The sequence below is a fragment of the Cotesia glomerata genome, unplaced genomic scaffold (genome assembly GCF_020080835.1).
Source record: "Cotesia glomerata isolate CgM1 unplaced genomic scaffold, MPM_Cglom_v2.3 scaffold_11, whole genome shotgun sequence".
NCBI lineage: Eukaryota > Metazoa > Arthropoda > Insecta > Hymenoptera > Braconidae > Cotesia > Cotesia glomerata.
In genome coordinates, this window is record NW_025401443.1 from 253,067 (window position 1) to 263,450 (window position 10,384).

General features: G+C 31.0%; 2 protein-coding genes across 2 annotated transcripts; both read right to left on the reverse strand.

Moving 5' to 3' along the window:
• Positions 1–114: 114 nt before the first annotated feature.
• LOC123273625 lies at positions 115–1,787 on the reverse strand. The gene is made up of 4 exons (XM_044741059.1): positions 1,287–1,787; positions 540–1,191; positions 326–475; positions 115–215 (listed from the first exon to the last, which is right to left on the reverse strand). The coding sequence occupies exons 1-3, from the start codon at positions 1,647–1,649 to the stop codon at positions 396–398; spliced, it is 1,095 nt and encodes a 364-aa protein (XP_044596994.1). The 5' UTR covers positions 1,650–1,787; the 3' UTR covers positions 115–215; positions 326–395.
• On the reverse strand, positions 1,652–5,404 carry LOC123273626. Its single transcript, XM_044741060.1, has 3 exons — positions 4,658–5,404; positions 4,257–4,441; positions 1,652–1,788 (listed from the first exon to the last, which is right to left on the reverse strand). Exons 1-3 carry the CDS (start codon positions 4,846–4,848, stop codon positions 1,667–1,669), a joined length of 498 nt encoding a protein of 165 aa, XP_044596995.1. The 5' UTR covers positions 4,849–5,404; the 3' UTR covers positions 1,652–1,666.
• Positions 5,405–10,384: the final 4,980 nt, after the last annotated feature.

Genomic DNA, 10,384 nt, shown 5'->3' on the forward strand with positions numbered 1-10,384 from the left:
TTTTGATCAAAATGTATAACACATAATGACCAATGTCTTAATTCTGCTGAATGAACAGGAATAAGTACGGTTTTTTTGGAAAATATATCTACATTTTTTGTGTAGTTCTTTACGCTGTCGTACGATTTTAACAGCTGCGGGTAGAAGTGCGTATCAAACGCATAAAAGTGTGATCCTTCACTTTGGACAACTAATCGCAGATACAAATTAATAATCTGTAAAAGTAAGAGTTAAAGATTAACAATGACACTAGTATTTTAGTTAAAAATGCTTTCTTTACAAGATTAACTCTTAATATTTAACAATACTTCAGTTCTCAAAGTGCCTGATCATTGAGTAAGTGAGATGACAATAATGTTTTCAAATCAAAGACTCGGAGTGCAATCCCGGTCTTATTAGAGATCACTGTTTCTTCTGGTTCTTTTAACCAATTCTGAAAGACAATCATTAAATGAAGTTAAATTGTTACGAAGTGTTCTATAAAATGAATTCTTTCGATAATTAAAATTATTAATGGATTCATACCGAAACGGAAGCTGGTAATTGATTTTCATCTGAAGTCATAGTTGATGCTACGGGATCTTCTGTTTTTTTTTCCTCAGTAACTGGGTCATTGTTTACTGATGGTTTTGCATTACTGTCTGTGTTGCCATTTGCAAACAATGCTCTTCTTACAGAGTCAGCATCAATAGGCAGCTTCAAGTCATCTGGATCATTACTGTCTTCGAATTCTGCGTCTTCATCATCGGGTACTTCGTCAAAGTTCGGAAGTTTTTGCTTGTTGCCGAATTCACGTTCATAGTTTTCAAAAATTCTTTTTTCGACTTTTTCAACACAATTTTGCCATACTTCTGGTGTCACTGAATCCACAGCATTTTTCCAATGCATCAGCATACTGTCCTCGGAGTAGTCATGACCAAGACCTACGTTTTTATCGAAGTGACGTTTCTCCAGTCCTTGAACCATTTCAATCGGGTTGTAAAAGCAATGGTATGGTGGTAGACGATTGATTATGTGGTCAGTGTTTTTAACCAGAAGCTCATCGATGACATATTTGATTGGCTTCTTGTTTGCTCTACAGAGTTCCAATAGTACGGCTTTAAATGAGTCACGCTTGAAGTCAACGTAATTTTTTTCAAGCCACACTTGTATCTCGTCTCTCGTCCACTTTGCCGTAGGTTGTTTTTCAAGCTGAAAGAAACATTTATTTCAATAGGCTTATGTCGAAGTAATACGTCGTTGAAAATAGAAAGTACCCTTCTTAACGAAAAGATATAATTACTTACTTGCACAGAGTGGTATGGAGCATTGTCCATGACTATCATGGATTTTGGTGGCAAATTTGGAAGGAGTTTTTCAATCATCCACTTATGGAACATTTCGCTGTCTATGTCACCATGATAATCATCGAAGCTTGTTGGTTTCTTTGTTGTTGAAAGAATCAACGAAGTATTCGGGATGAATCCATTTATTCCACCTGCATCGCAAATAATGTACCGCCCACCGGTATCGTTTGATTTCACAGAGCAGCTTCGGCTATCATTGTTTTGCCATTCTCGAGTTTTACTAGTTCCTTTTTTATAAGTCCAGGTTTCATCTTCAAAAACAGCGTAGTAGCCCTGTCGTTTGGCATCAATATATTTTTCCATAAAACGCTGACGTTTACTTACAATATCCGGCCTTTCGATAAGGTAATAAATGCCATTACGACGTTTGTAGGTAAAGCCAATATCGTGTAAAACTCTGCGAAGCGTTTCTCTCTGTCCATTAAAAGAAATATTTCGGTCTCTGTAAAAGCATATTTAGAAATTGAAGAAGATAGATATACAGCCTTCATCATACAATTAAGTCTATAGACTTAATATTGTATGAAGTGTTATCATTAATGAATTCTCTCTTATAGACCAGTTCAAGTTTACTAAGCTTTTGGGAGATCTTATACCGAAAACTAAAAGTATATTCTCTCTAAAGAATATTAATAAAGAACAATACAAGATATACTTATTTAAGCTCAATCCAGCTAAGAACTTAATAAATTTGAACAAGGCCAATAGCTAGACTACACAATTACTTATACACCATATCAATATCCTAAACAAAGAAATTAAATTTGCAATGCAACAGTCACAGAGCGACCAATTAACATAAACAAATAAAATAAAAATTATAAATTAAAAATAATGTAAAATACATTAAAATTATTGATTGGAAATAATACAACAGTTAAATTAAAAACATGACAACCACATTTTTAGATAAAATATCAATTATAAGTGAACTATCAAAGTCTATATTTAAAAATTTTTTTACGAATCAAAATAATTAGACCTATCAGTTTTTATTTTGAAATATATTTTACATCAGTGCAACAAAGTTTGGTGATAAATAACGAAACGATGTGCTGATGCTAAAAAAATATAAAAAATATATTGACTAATTGGTCTGACTAATTCGATTCGTTTGAGCCCTTAATTTTATTATTCAAAAGATCTCTCATCGCAATTTTAATTTGTTATTTGTGGAATACAGAAAAGTTCTGATTGCGAAAGATATCCATTATACATTGCTGAGTTCTTGGTTTAAAAGTTTTTTTAAATATTCACCGCTGGTCTGACAATAATTTTGAACCTGACTGTGGATCATACATCTTCCTTAAAAAATGTATGCTGCTTAAGTTTTTCCGCTAGATGATTTTAGAAAGAAAATTAGTTTCTTCCAAAAATTTAAATTTGCGATGATAAACCTTTTAAAAGTAATAGTAAGAATTCAAATATTTTCAATAATCATTTATCATTATACTGAATAACTTTTTTAGTGTATTTTTATACAGTAAAAAAATTTTTGTCAAATTGAACATAAATATTTGTTTAACTGATTATTTTTACACAAACTAATGTTAATTCTACATTCTAGTGTGCTAAATCAACACATAAGAATGTAAAATTCTACACCCTAGAGTATAATATTCTACACAAAAACTTTTACACTTTACACAATGACGAAAAATTTTTTACTGTGTAAAGAAAAAAAAAATAGTCAATTCATTTGGCTGACCCAACTTAACAAATGTATAAAAAATTTTGTAACTCATGCTGTAATAAAGATTTGATGTGAAAATAATGCGAGGTATTTAGAAGTATTTGTGAAAAATTATAATCCTTGCTGTACTTGTTCACTCAGAAAATAGTTTTAAGTCACAGTAATTAGTTGTATATCAATGACCCAATATTACATCCACGTTTTCTTTGGAAATTTCTTTTAAAATAACATACAACTATGTAAGACAACCATTCCATTCATTTCCAATATGCATGTATCAAATAATCGATAATCCCTGAATAAAAAAAGTATTGAGACAAAGAAAAAAGTATTGAAAAGTATTGGATTGACTGAAAAACCAATACTTTTCAATCTACTTTTTTCTTTGTCTCAATACTTTTTTTTAATAAGGGATGTTTTTTTTCAGTATATTTATTACTTTTATCTGATATTTCCAATTTGCAGTAATATTATACAGAGAAGTATTTATCAAATTATTTATGTCAATCTTTTTAAAATAAAAAAATTACGAAACTGAGTATAAAGTTATAAACATAAATAATTATAATTTCTTAAATTATAGAAGTTTGACATTCAAATTTAGAAGTAGTTACTCATGTAATTTTTTATTTGCTAAAATTTATTCTCAACAATTGATTACAGTCGACACTCTCTGTATTGGACCTCTCTGTATTTGACCGCTCTCTGTATTTGACCACATTCTTCCTCTGTATTTGACGATTTTACACAGCTCTTATGGACAAGGACGAGTCAAATACAGAGTATGGTCCTGTACGGGCGAGTCAAATACAGAGAGCGTTGACTGTATAAATTTAAATATAATCTAACTCGTTAATTTATCAAAAAGATGAACATACTTTGACGTAATTATTAATCACATCTTTGTTTAATAAAAGAGAACGCGCAACTAGAATATGTCCAACTTTTACCTAGAAAGAACATTAAAAAAAAAAATATCCATCGAATTTTTTGATACGCAACTACAAAGTTAATTAACCATTTTTCATCACTTAGTAAAACTTCTAAAATTTCAATAAATCATTCTTCGGTCTGCTATAATAACAGAAGATAAAATTAATGATAACTACCAAGCTGCATCAATAACTTTTACTCTAAAAACAAGTAACAAGGAACTTTTTTCAGCTTACAACTCGTTAGAATATTTGTAAGTATGAAATTAAAAAAAAAAAACATATGTTGCTTGCAAAGTTCGTAAATAGTATTACGAATGTCGTTTTTGATAGATTCATGAACATCTCGTTTGACTTTTTTCCTTGGTCGTTTTTTCCCAGGAGTGTCAAAGTCTGCACCAGAGCGTCCAATGTTGACATACTTTGTTACAGACCTGGTTGAAATCTCTAAAGCTCTAGCTACTCGATTTCTAGAAGGAATAAATTGTTATGAATTTGAAACAAAAATTTTTTTTCTATAATTTAATATATATTATTGCAAATAATAAGCAAAGAAATTAAATTTGGAAAAACGAACTCCCGTTTTTTTAAAAAAATTTTTGCAAAAACGGAATTATTATTATTACTACTAGTATTTATTATTACTCGGAACTTGTAAACATAAAAAATTACAATAATTTATTTACCTGACTTGACTGAGAGGAATCATTGGACCCTTATTGTCAGCTTCTTCTTTCATAAATTTGTACAGCGAATAAATAGCTCCCTGCATCTGAGAATTGAAGCTTCTTCCTGTTTTATTTTTCGTTTCCGCACTCCAAGGTTTTAGTTTTTGAGGCTGATTTGGGAATAATCCTGGCTTCTTCCGTTTACCCATGACTGGATCCGTGAAAACCTGAAAAAAAAACTAAAAAAATTACGCAGTAAATACGAAAAAACGAATTAGTGTGGACGATGATTATTTGTCCAATCTTAGATATTGAATTTATTTGAAACGATACTAGCCCAGATCTAAAAAATAAAATAAAATATATATATTATGCATATACAATGAGTTATAAAAAATGAACTTACCTCTATAATATCCAATATCCAAAAAACAAATCACATACAAAAAAAAAAAAAACAGTAGTTAACACTATCACCAAAATAACCGTAAATTTTGGAATACGGCCAAAATGAAGATAATTGGTTTGATTGAGATTATTCAAGAGAATAATATTAATCAAAATTATTTGTATAAGGCAGATGATAGATTAATTATTTTCAACGATAAAAGTCAAAACAATCGTTTGCGTTGCAAAATTGTTGTTAAACAGTCGGCCATTTAAAAACAATCGACGATCGGGTTATTGTCTAGGTCAGCGAAGAAAGGATAAAAAGGCATCAAATAAATAGAAAAACTTTTTTTATTTTTATTTAAATATTTTTTATTTTAGTACTACAAGCATTTTTACACAAAAATAAAAATTTTCCCAACAGATTTGTATTAAAAAGTATATTTAAAATATTCTTTGTCTCGCCTGCTTTCGTAAAACAAATAAAATACGGATACCCGTTTCATACTTCGGTTCAATTATTGAAAACGGAAGCCTCCGTCTATTTGTTTGAGATCTACAGTTTGTCCGTTTTTCTAAAGTCCAATTAACTTTAGTTTGCTTTTCTGCAAATTTTTTCACTAAATAAAACGTTTTTCCATTTTTTGGAAAGTAAGAGTAAAGAAACGGTTGCCCATTTTTTTTAAGAATAATAACTAATGAAAACGTCGTTCCGTTTTTACTTAAATTTTTTTGTGAATAACCGGGAGTCCGTTTTTCTAACAAGGGGAGGATACGACCTTGGGAAAACCGATTTTGATAATCTTTGACGTAGTGGTAGTACACTATGTGGGTATACTACCTCTGAAATACTAAAGTGCAATACTCAAAAATGGCTGAGAAAAACGCACTCAAAGTTTACCCAGCACTACAATATATTAATAGGTAAATAATTGATACATTAAATTATTCTTTAATAAAAAATTTTTCAATTTTAAACTTCATTTCTATAAATTATCTGCGGTGGTACAAACAAATAATAAGTTGAAAATTAAATGGAAAATTATACATTTTTTTAATTAATTAAAGCAATATTTTATAATTACGTATTATAAGATATTATTACATGATCCTGAGTGATACTTATGATAAAAACATTCAAAACAAAAAGTTTTTCTACACCAAGAACAACAAATAAATGCTGCTTTTTTACAATGACACGGTATTTTTAAACGGTCTAATGAGAAACACCCATCATTGACATTAGTAAAAAAATTTCTTGTGTCACAAAGCCCGCTGGCGAACCAGGCATATTCCATCATGTCTCGAAATATTGGCGCTGACAATTGGAGATGAATAATCGAATGAATTTTTATGCAATCCTCTCGGGAATGAATTTCATAATTCTTGTCTAGAAGTTCAGCGGTACTTTGCAATCGTTTGATAAAATTTTTCACTTGTCTATAGAAATAGACATCACATGGTTGAACTAACGGAGTACATTTTGGAGGTATAACTTTAAATGTGCATGTAGGCATTTTTTTATCATCCTGAAATATTTCATCATATAATTCTGGCTTCACTTGTCCTGTCCACGATTCAATAATTAAAAGAAATTTATTTTTTTGAACATATGGCATTAAACATTTCTCTAGAAAATTTTTATAGAGAGTAGTTGTCAGTTTTCCTGATTTTGATAATGTGACAATAACATTTTTGTATTTTCTTAAATATTCTTCTACGTTTTTCTTTATTCTTGGCCCAAAATCACCTGTAGGCTCTTGCAAACAAATAAAAACATGTGGTAGTAATTTTCCAGATAATGTTATGCTATATTGTGCAGTATATGAGTGTGACACCTTGGTCATGTCTTGTACTTTTGCAAACACTGTTTTGCTTCCTTTTTCCGTCAGTGTCCTATTAAACATTGATTGGTATTGACATCCTGAAAATATGAATTTTAATAAATCTAATGATTAACTTCGATTAAATTTAATAATGGAATAAAAAATAATTAGTTTACCGTTAGAAAATTTATATACCTGTTTGATCTGTATTAATAACGAAGTCACTATCGAAGTTAAATATCAATTGTTTTGTTTGAATGCGAAACATTTCTGCAGAGGCGATAATTTCTGGCATGGTGTGAACTTCTTTGTCTGTTACAAATTTTGTAATTTTGCGTTGACGAATGTTGTGTCTTTGTTTAAATTTTTTTACCCATGGGTCGGACGCTGTAAATTGAAGATTAGGAAACTGGCTGGCTGCAGCTAAAGCCCATTGCTGCAAATTTCGTGTAGTCACTTGTTGATAATTTTGTCTTGCCTCGACGAAGCGGTCATACGTCCAAGAATCAATCACATGATATTTATCAAATTTAGTTCCACCATGTTCAACATCTTTTTCCCATACTTTCAAATGATCCATTCTCTTCAAATGACTACATCCATTTTTTTGTAATGTCTCTAGTTTCCATGAAGGGTGAGCTTTTGCTATGTTTAAAACTTTAATTTTATATTCCAGAGGAATATAATCCATCATTTTTTGTTTTTTTTTTTTTCATCTGGAACATAGTCATCAACTGAATTATCTTCTACTACTTCAAAATTTCCGTCTGGGCATTCTTCTTGAGCATGAATCAATTCTTGATCGCTTACGAACTTCTTTTTATTTAATATATCTAACGTATTATCATATAATTCTCTACCAATCAACATAGCATCTTCAGATAGAGTGTCAGAAGATGTTTTTGCAATTAAATCACTTTCAAGAAGTAAACCTTCATAATACACTACTCTATCTTTTAGCCGTTGCTTCGATAAATCACTATGTAAGGATGTATCAGGAGTGTTTTCATTTCCATGAGAAGAACTGGCTTCGCTTGATGACATTTTATAAATTATAAAACAATTTTTAAAGTAAATTTCACTGCACAAATACGTCTGTTCGTGTCGAAATTCAGAAACTAACTGCTATAGTCAAGCTTCTGAAAAAGTGGTGGGACTAACATAGGTTCAAGGACAACAACATGACTATTCTTCCGGTGGGCCAACAGAGCTCGAATCGATGTACAGTTTACAATAACTCGAGGACAAGAATTATTGTACCCTCATACCATATTCGACCCTTCTTATTGTCTGGCGCAGGTATATATTTTTCAGTTAAACTTATAATGAATATGAGAGTTATAAGAATTATTCATGAATTACAAATATCTCATGATATACACCGTAGATAATTTATAGAAATGAAGTTGAAAATAAAAAAATATTTTATTAAAGAATAATTTAATGTATCAATTATTTACCTATTAATATATTATAGTGCTGAGTAAACTTTGAGTGCGTTTTTTTCAGCCATTTTTGAGTATTGCACTTTAGTATTTCAGAGGTAGTATACCCACATGGTGTACTATCACTGCGTCAAAGATTATCCAAATCCGTTTCCCCAAGGTCGTATCCTCCCCTTGTAAGTTAATGCGATTGCTTAGTCTGCAATAATAATGACTAATAAAAACGTTGTTCCGTTTTTACTTTAATTTTTTTGTAAAACCGGGAGCCCGTTTTTCAAAGTTTACTTTCTTTGCTTATTTATTGCAATAATAATCACAAATAAAAACGGTGTCCCGTTTTTACTTAAATTTATTTTTAAAAAACTGGAAGCCCGTTTTTTCAAGTGTAATTCTTTTGCTCATTCTTTGCAATAATTATAATAATCGTAAATAAAAACGATGGTCCGTTTTTCCAAGTTTTATTTCTCTGCTTATTCTTAGCAATGGTCATCACAAATAAAAACGGTGGTCCGTTTTTCTAAGTTTTATTTCTTTGCTTATTTATTGCAATAATAATCACAAATAAAAACGGTGTCCCGTTTTTCCAAGTTTTATTTCTCTGCTTATTTTTAGCAATAGTCATTACAAATAAAAACGGTGGTCCGTTTTTCCAAGTTTTATTTCTTTGCTTATTTATTGCAATAATAATCACAAATAAAAACGGTGTCCCGTTTTTACTTAAATTTATTTTTAAAAAACTGGATGCCCGTTTTTTCAAGTTTAATTCTTTTGCTCTTTGCAATAATAATAATAATCACAAATAAAAACGGTGTTCCGTTTTTCCGATTTTAATTTCTCTGCTTTCACTGCAATAGTCATCACAAATAAAAACAGTGGTCCGTTTTTTCAAGTTTTATTTCTTTGCTTATTAGCGATAGTCATCACAAATAAAAACGGTGGTCCGTTTTTCCAAGTTTAATATTTTTGTTTTTGAAAAACTTTCTGTACTTAAATTTAAAAAAGAAAAAAATATCAAATAAACGTTCTCACGTTAATTATTTTTTACTTTTGCTTACTCTATATTTATTCGCGAATCTTCTAGGTAACCTGAAATCGTTGTATTGTATATGCAGAAAAATTCCTGATTAATTTAATTATAGCAATATTCAGTTATATTGCACAATCTACATCATTTTTTTACAAATATATAGTTTTTAATCATTCCCTTTTGAATTTGCCGCTCGTGGAGGGATACTACTTTTTACCACCCATGCGTACTTTGACATTGAGTACTGGTGGGAGAGCGACGCTGTGGTGGGGACGTGTGAGGTACCCAGGAACGAAAAGGGAAAGCTTTCAGTAGTCCGACTATACATTTATGAACTTGATTACAGACAATGCAAAAAGTTACAAGAAGACGGGAGTTTACGAATGGGTGATTCAGGGTTTATAGAGGGAGTAAAAAGAAATAGTACGGATTTTCGGACCATAATATTAGCAGGAAAAACAACAGTGGATGGAAAATGCACGGGAGTTTCATACAGCGATCCATTTGGCACCTGGGATGGAGTTATCGGAGAGGCGACCGTAAAAATTACAGTCAAAAATTATTTTGCGGCCATTGAACGAGCCAGCAACAGGATAATTTTAGGAAGCGGGTCAAGATGCGACTGGGCAGAAGGGGAGTGTATCGACCAATCAGGGAATAACGTATTTTGGGAAGTCATCAGGGATGATTCTTGTACGGCAAATCACCTCACACTATACGAGGGTCCAGGACTAATTCTATCGGGTGAACCAGGAGAACCCGAAATTTATACGTTAAACACGGAGGAGACCACCTTCGCGCTATCAAAGAAAAGGGAAAAAGAAATTTACGGCTACAAATTAATACAAACAGAGCACCCTAAATTATTAATCAGAATAATAAGACCAGGAGAACGGGGAGCGAGAACACGACCAATTGTAACGCAAGACTTAGATATTTTCACATACATAAATTCGAAATTTATATATGTAGAAAAACATATCAAACGTCAAATGAAAGCTTTGTACAGGGACATATTGCTACACAAATGTAAAGTAGAGAAGCAAGTAATTTCCAA